At 37.8% G+C, this 14,718-nt stretch overlaps 1 protein-coding gene across 8 annotated transcripts; it reads left to right on the top strand.

Moving 5' to 3' along the window:
- Positions 1–463: 463 nt before the first annotated feature.
- On the top strand, positions 464–11,574 carry LOC131324840 (chlorophyll(ide) b reductase NOL, chloroplastic). 8 transcript variants are annotated; one of them, XR_009199463.1, is made up of 15 exons: positions 466–821; positions 1,637–1,705; positions 4,338–4,399; positions 4,589–4,675; positions 4,837–4,904; positions 4,994–5,042; positions 5,114–5,199; positions 7,667–7,724; positions 8,549–8,599; positions 9,907–9,957; positions 10,032–10,073; positions 10,777–10,887; positions 10,974–11,042; positions 11,165–11,243; positions 11,375–11,574. XR_009199463.1 is itself a non-coding variant. In XM_058356992.1 (14 exons), exons 1-13 carry the CDS (start codon positions 536–538, stop codon positions 11,019–11,021), a joined length of 1,068 nt encoding a protein of 355 aa, XP_058212975.1. In that variant the 5' UTR covers positions 466–535; the 3' UTR covers positions 11,022–11,042; positions 11,165–11,574. The 8 variants fall into 8 exon arrangements, 5 of the variants coding, with proteins under 5 accessions (XP_058212977.1, XP_058212976.1, XP_058212975.1 ...); XR_009199462.1 differs by having other exon boundaries at positions 467–821; positions 11,184–11,243; XM_058356992.1 differs by having other exon boundaries at positions 11,165–11,574.
- Positions 11,575–14,718: the final 3,144 nt, after the last annotated feature.

Below are 14,718 nucleotides of genomic sequence, written 5' to 3'. Positions count from 1 at the left end.
AAATTAATTATGTAAAAATTAATTTCTTTATCTAAAAACTGTTTGTCCACTTCCACTATTTCACAACCCTTCAAAACTATACATATTTTTTTAAAACGAATCTCTAAAAATGTGCAATATAAATCTTATTTGATAGATATTAATTAGTTCTATTACATAAAATTTAAAATCATGAAATCAATTATAAATTACAATATAAAGACAATTTAAAATATGACCCGAATGTTGAAAATAAATCAACAAATAGAGGGTGTAGCTGTTATTACGGATTGAGAGATGCTGTCAAACAGGGGTGCTTGACAGTGGTGCCAAGGACCCAATCCGGCCATTCATTTTGGAAACCGACGACTTGGATCTTGACAGAAAAATAGATGGTTCAAATCTATCTGCGTCCAAATTCAGTCCGAACCGCCCATGCCGAAACAAACTTACTGATGCTGCTTGGCATCCCGCTTGGCGGGGGGCCGTGAACCATTGTCGTGGATATTGAAAAACTAAAAAAAACTTCGCTTTATCCATCCATTACCTGCTGCATATGGCGATACTACCCAGCGTTGCATCTTCTCTCTCTCCTCCGTCACTCTCTCCTCTTTGCAGCGCCAGAAGCAACGACGACTACTTAATCTCGACTTGTATCTGTCGGCAATCACATGCATCTAGCCGGAAACCGTTACACCTGAACAGCCGCTTCCGTCTTACCGCCATTTCGGCTTCATCAAATTCTGAAGCTGCTTCTTCTTCGTCGCCGCCGTCGTCGTCGTTGGTGAGCAGAGAGCCTATGGTTCCTCCTTACAACGTACTCATCACTGGCTCTACCAAAGGTCTCTCTTTCTCTCTCCTTACATCTTGATTTACGCCCCGTTCGGCTAGGTTTCCAAGAAATATTACAGTGGTATGCACTAGCTAAAGAGTTTCTAAAATCTGAAATGCACTAGCTAAAGATTTCTAAAATCTGAAGGAGTTGGGGATAACATGCACAGTTCGTGTACGGTTTAAGTTAGATTCAGTGGTATGCTCGTTTACTTGATAGCACAAGAGTGTAATGAGCATGCTAAGAAAATAATCTCCTCTCTCTCTCTGAATTCAAAATGTGTGTCTACATTTGCATATGTTACCTAGAATGCGGATTGTTCGGGTACGAGTAACGGGAATGGGAATTCGGTATGCCATATGCCATAAATTTGAGCCAATAGGGTAGGGTTCTGTACATGGTAATACTAGTGTATTTTGAAACGACAAATCGGATTAACAAAACAAATTATTTATGTTCTTATCCTTGTAAAACACCTTAGTAGGAGTATTATTAGAATTTTTTTGTTTACATATTGTCTTAGTAGGAGTATTATTAGATTTTTTTTTTTTGTTTACATATTGTCTTATGAAACTATGCTCTCTCTAGTTTTTCATGAAAAAAGGTGGGAAAAATTATGGGTTACTTGGGGATTTCTAAATTCAGCGTCTTGGAATGAAATTGTACCATGTTCCCGAACGGGTATTAGCGGTTTCTAGTAACATTGTTTATGAGCTCTCACTCTGTCTGCCTCTATTTTATACAGTTGACCACGTGTATGCAACTTGTTTTTTTCATTCGTTTATGCTTTTCTAGTGTTGTATAATCGTTTTTCACTTGACTCAGGAATAGGGTATGCACTAGCTAAAGAGTTTCTAAAAGCAGGTGACAATGTCATAATTTGTTCAAGATCAGGTAAGGACTTATCAGACATGATCAAATTCTTTTGTTGTGGATTTCTTTTTCTTTCCAGTTTTGGTAAGTCCTTTTGATACACGTGTCTCAAAATGTTAATCTTGTACAGAGATTTTGAAATGTTCACATTAGTTGGGAGTTTGGGGCATTTATTAGTTTAATTGCATGGGGTCTGTGACTTGGACAAATACCTTGACTGCTTTTGTCCAACCCGTTCCAAGATAAAAATTGAACACGCACGTCATTTCTGAGCGTTGGTCTAAGATGAAAGAAATGCCATCTCTACTCTCTAGAATTTCATTATATACAATCACTCAAAAGATGCGTACATTATTATGTTCCCTGGAACGCACATTGGTCTGGTAATGAGGACCAAAAACAGAATGAAATTCGCCATCTTTATTAAGTTGTGGTACAGAAGGGTAGACTTCTGTAACTTCAAAATTACAAGAACACTACTTTCGAGCAAAAAAGGATCAATAAAATAGTTTCATTTTGCAATCACGGGAACAAATCATATTTCCGAGAGCATTGTGTCTAATTTTCTGACGTTCAACTTGCCAAACCTCCTCCCTCTTTAGATTTTAAGTCACTGCATAAATTGTTAATGAAATAGATAGGAAAAACTTTGGGATAGGTCGAATAGATCAATTCACCATTTTGGAGCAAAGTTGTACCACATTCCGGAATATGCAGTGCAATTCGCAAATTGCTAGGGTATTGACATTTTCTGAATTTCTGATAACACAACATCCATTACCAAGAAATGAAGATATGCGTGTGACAATGTGCCAAGAACAATTTCTACACCAGTGACTGCACTTTTTATTAAGAGCTGAGTATTTGGTGGACTAACTAGTAGATGAGACGAATTCCATCGTCCGCAAGCAGGGTCCCAATTTGAGCTAGGGTGAAGCCCCATATGGACTAGGCCTAATACAGTGCAGGTGGGAGTCAAAACTTATGTAGCACTGACACTCCTAGAGGCCGGCGTGTCCACGGGGACACGCAGGGGACACGGCAAAATATGTATGGGACACGCCACATGGCCTGTCCTGTAAATTTTATTGTTAGAACTATGGCTCATATGTTAAGTATGAAGAGATACTAAGGGGTTCTAGAAAGAAGGCCAGATGCTGGAGCGGAATGAGTGGAGCGATGGCATCTGGCCCATTGCCAATGATCCAATGAAAGTAGATTCTTCGGCCCAGGCATTCCGTAATTGGGGGGTGCGGGGGGCAACGACCCCCGCGGTACGGTACGGTTCATACAGGGGTATTTTTGGGATACAGACCAAATACCAGATTAGGGTTAGAATAGAGTAGTTATAAATACTTTATGTTGTAAACCCTATTCCATACTGTGATAATAAAAGAACAGCAGCCGCTCTCGCTCCCGTGGACATACCCGGTTTTGGGGAACCATGTATATCTCTGTGTTGATTCTTTACTGTTTTATACTCGTAAATCGTGTGCGTGTGTGTGATGATCCTAACATTTATTAATTTTTTAAGGGGACACTGCAGGGACACATGAGGGACACGTATGGGGACACGACAAGAGTTAAATATGCAATTTTTTAAAAAACTTTGAGGGGGTAAATGTGAAATTGCTTCAAATATTTTGTTTTACAATGTATATATGATGCTTGCTTACAAATATTGAAGCTTCAAGCTTATACACCTAACTATTTTTTCACTGGTATACAATTTATATTATATTATATAATTTATTTTTTCTGTGTCCGTGTCCTCATTTTTTAGGAAATCCTGTGTCTGTATCCGTATCCGTGTCCGAGTCCATGTTTGTGTCCGTGCTACATAGGTCAAAACCCGCCCCAAAGGCTTTATATGCATGAATCATTAAACTTGTAAAAAGAGATCCCAAGCATTCTTCGGAAGCCTCCTCAAACTGCATGTTCTCAACAACTCAGTGATAATCTAGTCCATCAACCAATTTCAAATACCATGATATCCCTACATCAAAATGTCTTCTACTGTAACCAGTACCATGTTTCAAATAGGTAATTGATGATGAGAGATCATTTATGCTTGTAAGTAGTGTTATTCAAGTCCATATCAAATAATTGGTGCTAATATGCTCATCGCTGTAAGACCACAACCACAAAAGAAATGGTTTGGGAAACTTTTCTCATCTGAAAAGATACAGGACCGAAAAGAATGGTCCCTAAGCTTTCCGAGTATAGCACCAGGTAATCCAAGTTCCAAAGATTAGTTCCCAAAGTATGTATGCACCAGATCAGCCGTGCATGCATTTTTTTATAAGCGACTGTGCATGTGTTTCTTTACAAGCAGTTCTTGTGTTTTAGTATGATATGAAGGTGCTTGAGTGTGATTTATTCATTCTCTATGATGGAACAAGAACTTTTTTCAGTTAACGGAATTAATTGATCTTTATAATGTAGTTATTCTTTAGTTTGCCCCTTGAAGTGCTCATTCACCTAAACAATTAAATCACTTATACCCTCCAAAACCCTGCAGTTTAAATTGAACATGTTAGAGGCCTAACTGCATCAGTTGTGATATCAACCTTGTTAGCTGAGGTTCTGCATCAGAATAGAAATTGAGTTACTGACAGTGCGGGGAATATTTGACGAAATGGTTTTTTTGCAGCCGAACGGGTCGAATCTGCTCTTCAGAACTTAAGAGGGGAATTTGGGGAGCTGCATGTGTGGGTACCTCCATCATGACTTAATCTTCTGTTAGTTATTGTTTGCGGTTTCATTGTAAGATGCCACTTCTTTGATTTTGACATTCTTTCCTCTTTTTTTTGTCTCTGGTAATTTCCTTCGGGAGGGTCAATGAGTCAATCTGTTTCTCTTACCTTAGTTCTGAACCTTCTGATTCTGTTCTTCCTTCCACAGGGGACGAAATGTGATGTTAGACAGGGGGATGATGTAAAGAATTTAGTTTCATTTGCGAAGGAAACACTGGATTACATTGATATATGGGTAATTTTGTTTACACCCTTTCTAGAAACTCTAGCATTGGCTTGGTCATCTGTTTGTTTGATCTAATCTATTCACTGTTTTCATTTTTCAACTTCTGAACCATTTCATATGTTGTGATTCTAGCTTTGCTACGGTCCCAAGTAATCTTGAGAATCATGCAGATTAATAATGCAGGATCAAATGCTTATAGCTATAAACCACTGTCAGAAGCTTCAGATGACGATCTTATGTGAGCTTTTGTTGTGTATTCCTTTTTTGTTTTAACTGATTTCGTGCATTGTTTTTTTAAAATAGACGCTTTGGACAATTTTTTTACAGTGAAGTTGTCACTACAAACACTCTTGGGTTGATGATATGTTGTCGAGAGGTAAAAACTTCCTGAAGTTCTGAATATTGGGGCATTTGCTTGGCCTATGATCATTAGTGGTTCTTATATAGGCAATAAAGATGATGTTGAACCAGCCACGAGGGGGTCATATCTTCAATATAGATGGAGCTGGTTCAGATGGGAGACCAACCCCCAGGTGTGTTTTTTTCCCTTCAGCACCAAACTCATCAACTAGCTTGATTATTTTATTGTTGAGTGGGGTTTTGTGGACAGTGCAAAAAAATTCAACCAGTCATACTAGTTCTATTTTCATGTAGTTGAATGGGCTTCTGGGGGCAGACTAGGTGGGGAACTTGTACCCTGTAGGGGATGGATCTTCGTGTTCAGTTTGGTCTCTCTTGTATTCCAAACCTTCCTGACCAATGGAACTTGATAGTATGATGATGTCCTTCTTACTCCCTTGAAGATCCTCAATGGAACCACTGAGAAATGAGCTTCAACTGCATAACTTCCTGTCCCCAATTGGTTGCCCATTTTGGTAGTCTTGTCCACAATTGGATCAAGAAATAAAGTATTTCCCGAACAATTATTCGAGGTCGCACCGTTCAAAAGATCTCAGTTTAGAACTTTCAAATGGTGTAAACATTTTGAAAAATTTGTCACGGAAATAATTTATCTTTTGATCCCATGTGGCCACTACTACCGAAATGGGATGAACTATTTGGGACAGAGAGAGTATGATTTGCTTGATGCGGTTGTGTAGTGGTTTAGCATAATGGTGTCATTGTTACCTTCAACCAAATGGTCCTCTGCAAAAACAGGAGGAAGCCTGGCTGTTAATAGAGGCAAATGCGAAGTACTACTGATGCAGAAGTGATCGCACTTGATTATATGGGCCGGTTTGAGCGAAACAGTCCAAGGACTTGAGTACCAGTGGAGGAGCGACCCATGATTGAGGCCCACTATTTGGTCGATCATTCTAGAACCACAATTTCTAGGAGTCCTCCAAATCTTCACATATATGGGAAAAGATTTGATTTGATTTCCTAGTAGGAGAATATTTTATTTGAGTATCTTTTAATAGGAAACTTCTTTTGCAATGCCGCTTGTTTGGGCAAGTAATATTAGGAATAAGTTATATTTTTATTTTTGGTAATTAGATCTTTTTCTTGATTGGCAAGTATTGCCTTTTGGTTATTTGTTTCCTAATTAGCTTGAACTTAGTAGCCTATAAATAAGCATTGTAAGCCTTAGGGCAATTCGGTTGATTTTGAATAATAAGAAAACAGAGAGCTTTCTCTATATTGTGAGTTTGTGAGTTTTGTTCTCGTGTCTGTTCTTGTTTTCATACGCTTCCCTGCATCAACTACACAATGTTTCTGCATGTGCATTAGGCTAAGTTCCGTAGTACAAATATATCTACTCTATCTAGGCCCATAATGGATCATGTTCAGAGGAGTCTATCTAGTAAAGAAGGTATAATGTCTCACGGTCAGTGAATAACCTGCGAGGTAAAGAAACAATGGAAAGACTAACAGTTAAGAGTATCCCTGCAAGGTATTAGTAAGGGGCACAATGACATTCAATCTTCACAATCTCCATCCGCTTTTGATATTATGTTTATTAGATTATGATCACCCACGGTAATCTTATAGAAGGTTGGAAGGGTAACTTGGAAAAGAGAAAAAATTGCAGCAGAAGGATAACAGCACCTAATACAGTTGCTAATGGTATGCATGAAGTTCGATGCCAACACAATTTACATAAAACTTATATCCACTCCTAAAATCCCTGGTCATGTGTTCATCATGTCAAATGAAGATTGCTATTTTTATGTCCTCTTTATGCTGCTTCATACAGATCAATTGTTCGTTGCGTTCAATTCTGATCCTTATTGAGGTGTAGAATAAGATTTCACAATACAATGGCCTCATACAGTTCATATTCTCTTTGAATTTAGTATTGAAAAATAAACAGGAAAGATGTTGTTTCTCTTCCTGTATAAGAAAGCAGAAGTTCCCGATGTTGATTGAGAAAGCTTGATCAGTTACTGGGAAAAGAATTTGGGAAAAAATGGCAGCAATGAAAAAAAAAGATTTTCCACTTGGTCTGGTTGTTTGGTTCTTGAGAGGAATGGTCATTTGTTTTAAAGGCATTTTGTGCTTGTCACCAGCTGCACCTATTACTGTAATGTGTAGCTCTATAAGTTATGAGCAGTGCTTTGTTAGCAATTGTTACTCCAATTCTGCTAGAATGACTGCCACTACCAGAAAGGTCTAACATTGCCCACCAGAATATGTTTGTAATATATAATGTTGAAGTGTTTAAGTTTCATGATTCCTTTGGAACTTGGTACAAATACAAGTAGCATCCAACTCTGCATATGATGTCGAAAAATCTGGCAGTACTTGTACTGTTTGGTTGATCAATTTCTGCTATTTGTGTTTTTTATTCCTTCATTCTTCTTCTTTTTAGTTCTTATTTTCTTTCTTGGTGAACACGATAAAATATAGTGTCCACACAATTATATAGTTGTTTGTTGGTGCTCTAATAATGTACAGTGGTCAAATAAGCAAACCTGGTAACTTGAATAAAGTCTTTCCCAAGGATACTTGCAATTTTGGTTTATATTTTTATGTGGTGGTTGTCCTTACATTTTTCAGATTTGCTGCATACGGGGCTACTAAGCGTAGTGTTGTGCACCTGACAAAATCTCTACAGGTATATGCGCATAAATTGATTTTGGTTTCTAGATCTACCCTCTCCGATGTCTTCCGGCTTTGATTTGGGGGCATGGTTCCGCAGTTAAATGTCCCTTTAGCTCCTCTGTTCTTGGAGGTATAGGGGGGCCGCTGTTTTAGTGGTATTCTTAGAGTAGCCACTTTGTGCATATGCCAAAGGTTAGGTCCATCTCCAATCCTCTTCCTCCCATACCCCCAATGATTGGGGACTAGAGGGGTTGTGTTATTGTTGTTGTATTTTTGTTGATTAAGGAAAAAGCTATTTGCCCACTGCCCACATACATAACACAATTGGTAATGAGCACCTATCTACACTAGCAAACATGTCACCACCTTGTTTGCATTCCAGTTCTACCACTTGTAATAGGCTGTAGAAGGACCATGCACGACAAGGGCAACCGACCAAAATGTTGCCCCACAGGGAATTCACGGTCCTATAATTTGTGATGACTCTTAAAAAACAACCATCATGTGAGGTCATATTGCTTACCCTTTTGCTAAAGATGGTTGTGTTGTATCTCAATGGTGGTCTAGGGAGGTTTTTCCAAGACAACTACATTGGTTTCCAAAAAAGCGCTATAAATGCTACCACGCTCTGGAAATTGTCAATGTTTTCCATTGTCTTCCTCTTTCCTGATTTTATGTTGTACTTTGGTTCTCTTGATCTGAATACCACTTTTTAGTTTGTACTTATTTGGCCATTTCACAAGCACATTCATTTCTCTTTTCTGGGGTTATGGATTATATTATAGTTCACTATGATTTTGGTATCAGTTATAGAATTGTTATTCGTTCTTTCTACAGGCAGAGTTGCAAATGCAAGATATTAAAAATGTCATAGTCCATAACCTGTCGGTATGTTATACTTCAGTTTAGCAATGTTTTTTTTTCAAGTTAATGTGCCTCTTGACTTTAGTTAGCTCTGCCATACCTGAACCTTTAATTTGTACTTTCTAGAACTTTCCAACTATGCTGTCTTGGCACCATGTTCCATAATGCAATTTTGACGTACTATTTGAAGATGTATTATCTCTCGGATTCTATCGGTGAGGTTTAAAATATTTTTTGGCGAGTCTAAGAATATTTAAAGTTTTGAGATTGACTAATAAAAATATTCGTTTTGTTGGTTTTATTCTTTTAAAATACATTTATATTGATTTTTTAGAAGAACAGCTTTTGAAAGATTCTATGGGATGGTCTGCTTCCTGGAATAGTTTGATTTAAGATGCAGTTACTATACAACAATGGATGAGCTTCTTCATTTTCTGCAATGTCATATGTTGCATGCTTTTACATGCATTTGTCTCTTGAGTTTGGTCTTCCTCAGCTGTGCCGTAGCCTCTGGTCCTTTCTTTTTAGGTCTGGGTGTAACTGCTACTAAAGCTTCTATAAAATACCCCTTTCGGAATTTTTATTGACATTTCCTTTTTTTAGTTTATGACAACCTAAAATGGCACAGGAAGAAAGGACATATACTGGCACATATATGGAGTTATTTAAAATTACTCTGGCTCTAAGACTAACATGTATGTCATGGATAGTGCAAGTAGGTTTTCCTGTGATTGATGCTTGGGAATTATGCCTCCTTCGACCGTTTTATGAGATGAATTATCATTAGAAAGTTCGGCTTTTAAGCTGATTGTAGCAGCTTTACAAACATTCACAATGAACTGTTCATACTTCTATAGTACGAGAGCAAGGGAATATTGTGTCATACTTTCTAAATGGATGCTATAATGCTAACTCTTAATTCATTGGAAAACAATACCAGCATTAACAGTAAATTTACTGTCTTAGTTTCTGATGAGGGTGTACGATGCCTGTGACGGCATTAATGAAACAACAAAAGAAAGAAAGAGATAAAAAAAAAACCTAACTCTCGGGGTCAGTCTGTATAACAATTATTATATAACCGCAAAAACTTTACACACACACATTTTTTGGTGTGTCCCACACACACTGGAGGTGTAGTGTGTGTGGGACCCAATGTGAATTTGAGTGGGTTTGTGGTTGTAGAATGATTGGTCTGTATAATGCCCTTTTCCTGCTCACGCACATATTTGTTAGGTTTTCTTGTTTTCATTTGTCCCCCCAATTGATTGGGACACAAGGCTCAGTTTGGTTTGGTTCTTGTTTTCATTTGCCCACTATTGTCTCTGCAGCCAGGAATGGTAACAACTGATCTTCTGATGTCTGGAGCTAACACCAAGCAGGTAGAATGTGTACCTCATAGTTTTGTTGAATTCTTCTCATGGAACAGGCAAGTGAAACTTTTCAATTATTTCAGGCCAAGTTTTTTATTAATGTTCTGGCAGAACCGGCAGAAGTGGTAAGGTTTTGTTTTTCTGTGTAGTGTTAAAGTTATGATGTAGAGACAGCCTTTTGAATTCCTCTTATTTGAGTTTTAAGTGCTTGTTTCAGTAGTTGCTCACTCTCTCCTGGTCATCTTAATACAAGGATTATGGATTTTGATGTTCAAGTAAATAATATGGTAAGCTTTTGTGGATAAGCAACTCATATTCTAGAAATCCAGATGGACGACATACATGCAACACCTAACTATGATTGGCTGCTGATTTGGTCATGTATGTGTGCTCAAATGAATTGGAGATAGGAAAAAGCTAAAAGCAATAAATTTGAAGACCACATTCATACAGGATATATAAACTTTACCCTTTTTATTCAATTATCTATGTGAATTTGAATTGCCACTGTAGTTTATCAACATGATACATTAACAATGAATACATATTCATACAGGATATATAAGCTTTACCCTTTTTAGACAATTATGAATTTGAATTGCCCCTCTAGTTTATTAACATGTTACATTAATAATGAATACAATGTTTTACCAAAAAGTCACATGACAAGTTTGGTTACATAATTGGACCCAATGCATGTGTCGTAGGGTTTATGTGTGTGTAGGCATGGGTGCATGTGCACGCTCGCCCACGTGTCAAGGGGAAGACATTCTTGTTTTTGTTAGTACTCTGTTTTGTATTGCAGATCTGAATATGAGCGAATTGCAGGTTGCAGAGTCCCTTGTCCCAAGCATAAGATCCATTCCTGCCAATGGATCAATGAAGCCCACATACATTCGTTTCCTTACTGGCTTGAAAGCATACTCACAGATATTCTCGGTTAAGTGGGAAACATAAAAGCCTACTCTGTTTTTCTAAGATTTACATGCAGTTATTAATCATTCTGTTTTGGGCCTGTTGTGCAGAGATTCGCATTTGGTGCAAGGAGGAATCGCTATGTGCTTGAAGATTGACGAGACTTACAGATCCGATATGTCTGTACTCCACTTCCCTAGACTTGTAGTTTGCTATTTTTGATACGTTTCTGGCATTCTAAATCTGAAATTCTTCTCAGGTAAATGATTTTCATTTACCATCTCATGTTATTTGATCTAAGGACCTGGTACAATACATAGGAGTCGAGGACGCCTGGAAAGGAAGCAGTAATGACTATATTGGATCATGTATGACCACAGGTAGTCGAACTAAGTTCGGTCCAAAGCCTGTCCAGCTCAAGATTGGGCCATGGGGCCACTCGTCATCTTCCAATAAGATTGCTTCAATGACTTTGGACTTGAGATTCGGCTTAACGATTACTTTTCAACAGGAGTATTTGTAAGGTGAGAATTGAGATAAAGGAAAGATTAGAAGGGAAGGATTATCTCTGGACTTCCTTTAGATGGAGAGGGATGAGTATCCATGTTCCGGAATAATTGGTTGACGGGGTGTTTTTTTGTACTTTTTTATTACATGCGGTGGTAGAATACAAGTATTTGAATTATCAAATGGGACATAAGCCTACAATCATACTAAGCTCAACTGATAGCCATTAAATTACTCCCATCCAAAAATAACAACTCCCATTCAAGGAAGAAATAATTAAGCTTTTGGCAAGGATTGACACCTTGACCTCTCCAAAAGTTGCAAATATCAGTTCGGGATTAGACTATGGATTAGATTTCAAATTTTAGAAGATTGTAGTTTCGGCGATTGGATAAATAAATTGCGGAAGTATCATGGATTGGTGATACTGTAGCACCTTAAAGTGATCTGCATTTCCAGTTCCAAGAGATGAAGCTGCTCTGTTACCCATTCTATAGCAGCTCTCCTCGTTGGTGTTCTCACGTACTCGAGTTGAAATTCATTTGTTAATGCTGTTGTGCTCTGCTGTTCCGGTTCTCTCTCCCGTTTGTCGCAAATCTGTCTGCCTGCCATTGCCGGCAAATTTCTCTTCTCCGACAGAACCCAACCGGAAGTGCAACCTCCATTTCATTCTCGAGTCAATTTTTTCTGAGATTTACCACAAAAAACTTGAGTGTATACTCATGCTTGCTATAGCAAGTTCGAGGGTATTTAAATTCCTATGCTTTTTGAGATTGCATGATGTATTCAAGTGTCAAATTAGGAAGTGCGTGCAATCAGCCATACAGTCTAGTGCATACAAATTCTTGTTTTGTGGGGGTTCAAACATCTGAAATGTTGTTAGAAAAACATGAGATTATGGACATGAAAAGAAATGGAGAGGACAAGGTGGTCGGCGAGCAATGCGATCGGAGGACAAAAAAAGGAAAATGGAAGAAAAGGAAGCAGTGGCGGAGCCAGAATTTGGATATGGGGTGACATCAATTGAACTCAGGAAAATCACTACATCATGCTTTTTCTCCTGACAAGCATCATAAATTCAAATATCTAAGAGGGGGAGTTGCTGAATCCCACGTTCTCCCATAACAAGTAGCATAAATTCAAATCTCTAAGAAGAGGAACCACCAAGTTTAAAGGGATGCCGTGAAATGAGAATCTCTCTTTTACGCTAAGTATAAAAAAAGGAAAGAATTGTAATTCGTTATTTATTCATATGTCTATAAACCGACGGACGTATTTGTGAATTCAATTTATATGTTTATTAATACCATCATAATCCGATGTAGTAAAAATACTAAACTTGTGAAAAAAAATTAATGCCAAATGAATCATGTTTATTTCCAATTAGTTACTCACTTCGTCATTTTTTTAGAGTTCGGTATTCTATTTTGAGTTCTCTCTTAATAAGTGTTCATTTTGTAAAATTAGTAGGTAAAAGTTGATACATTTTTCATTTTTTTCCCTAAAAGCATATTCTATTTTGAAAAGTTAGTGAGTAAAAACATAATGATACTGTCTACATAAAAGATAAATAAGAAAAATTATAACTTTTAGAGTGTAATGATGACGTCCCCAAAAAAAAGTTAAATTTACGAAGTGAAATTCTTAAAAAGAGACTGAAGGAGTAAAATTTATGCAGAGAGAGAAAGGGGAGAAGAGTTTTTGGAAAGAGGAAAACAAATTAATGGTGTCAGGAAGAATTGAACTTCCGTTTGTAGACCCAACAAATTGAACGAATCGATCAAACACTTATCGTTATCAATATCCAATTGGAATAATGTTTCACAAGGTAGGTTAAAAAATTATTCTTCATAAAATAAACAATGCAAATCATCTTTGTGAGATCTGAAATGAACCCGACATTTTATGGATCCAGGATTGGTACCTTTTGAATTGTCGGTGTGATTTTACTTATTGTTTTGAAAATGTATATCAAACAAGGTACTCTTGTGAACAAAAACAAAAGGCTGGTAGGTGGTAATCGCAATCTAGTTTGACGCCTGTCATAGCTGAAGTGGAGGTTTTCAGTGCCGGGGGCACGGGTCACGTGGTGCCGAACACGCATCTCGGCTGTCCAAATGTGTTTTGGATGGTCCAAATTTGTTTGGGTAATTTTTTAGTGTAAAATTACCAAAACTCTCCCTCAAGACCAAACAGATCTGGGCCGTTCAAAAATACATTTGGACGACTGAGATGCGTGCTCGGCACCACGTGGCCATGCCCACCCGGCACTGAAAAAATTCTCCTAAAGTGGGCAACCCAAGTACGAAATTATAGGACAACTTTGATAGGCACATCCGTGACTTCCTTTTTTTTCACGACGGTCGGTGGGTCCGGGCTAGCTTACGTGCTTCTCAACTAATTTTTTTTCTACCCAGTCAAAGATAGACCATCCATACCGAAATTAAGAAATTCACAAGAAATTGATTTCTTACGGAATGAACCAAGAATTGTGTGGCGAACAAACTCATTAACTAACAGGACTAACCGGTGGGTTAACATCCGTGACTACTCTGCTCTGATGTGAGGGAATTTGGAACTTTTTGCTCTTGAGAGCAGCAGAGCCCTGTTTGAGAGAAATGGTGAGATTGTGACACTACGGCACGTCCCTTTGGACGTGTCGCTGTTAAATTAACATATGGGGGTTCTGGACCTTACCTTTTCTAGGCTCAATTTAGTTTTTATTTTTTATTTTATTTTTTTTGGTAAATTGGCTCAATTTAGTTTCTTTAGGCTTTGAGGAAAAATCATGTGACCTCTCTTGGACACTAGCATTTTGTATCTCTTCTCAAGTACTGTACTAATTACTTTTTACCCATGATTTTTTTTCAGTTTCCTATTTATTTTTACTGGTCCCACGGTTTTCGGTTTTTTTGTTTTTGGAACAGATTCCCGACCCCCCCGCCCAAAAAAAAATAATAAAAAAAAATCAGTGCAGTGGTTTCTATTGTCGAACTTTCAACCTCTTGAGAGTTATGAGACTCTTAAGGAGGTTTTTAAGCTCTCCCAACGGGGACAGGAAGGTACATATTCAGTGGCGATAGTATGGCGAGGCCAGATTCAGTGACGATCCTTCACCCACCTCCACGAGTGAAAGTGATGGGTCTAACATTTGATTTGAGTGACTTTTCCAGAATTTTATTTTGTTTTGTTCTTGTGGTTGAATTTTATATATATATATATATATATATATATATATATAGAGAGAGAGAGAGAGAGAGAGAGAGAGAGAGAGAGAGTTAAGGGACTGAAAATTCGTAAGCAATGAAAAACCACTGGTGCAATTTTGTTCATCCTCTTTAAAAGAGG

This window comes from Rhododendron vialii, chromosome 4a, assembly GCF_030253575.1.
Source record: "Rhododendron vialii isolate Sample 1 chromosome 4a, ASM3025357v1".
In the NCBI taxonomy this organism is placed as follows: domain Eukaryota; kingdom Viridiplantae; phylum Streptophyta; class Magnoliopsida; order Ericales; family Ericaceae; genus Rhododendron; species Rhododendron vialii.
The sequence above is the reverse complement of the archived record's forward strand: the minus strand, read 5'-3'. Positions and strand labels throughout refer to the sequence as shown.

Bases quoted from the DNA above. Each gene is read 5' to 3' on its own strand.
- LOC131324840 (XM_058356992.1), top strand. From the start codon at position 536: ATGGCGATACTACCCAGCGTTGCATCTTCTCTCTCTCCTCCGTCACTC. The intron at 5,200-7,666 runs GTGTGTTTTTTT...TACATTTTTCAG, and splicing joins GATGGGAGACCAACCCCCAG to ATTTGCTGCATACGGGGCTA. The intron at 9,958-10,031 runs GTAGAATGTGTA...CAATTATTTCAG, and splicing joins CTGGAGCTAACACCAAGCAG to GCCAAGTTTTTTATTAATGT.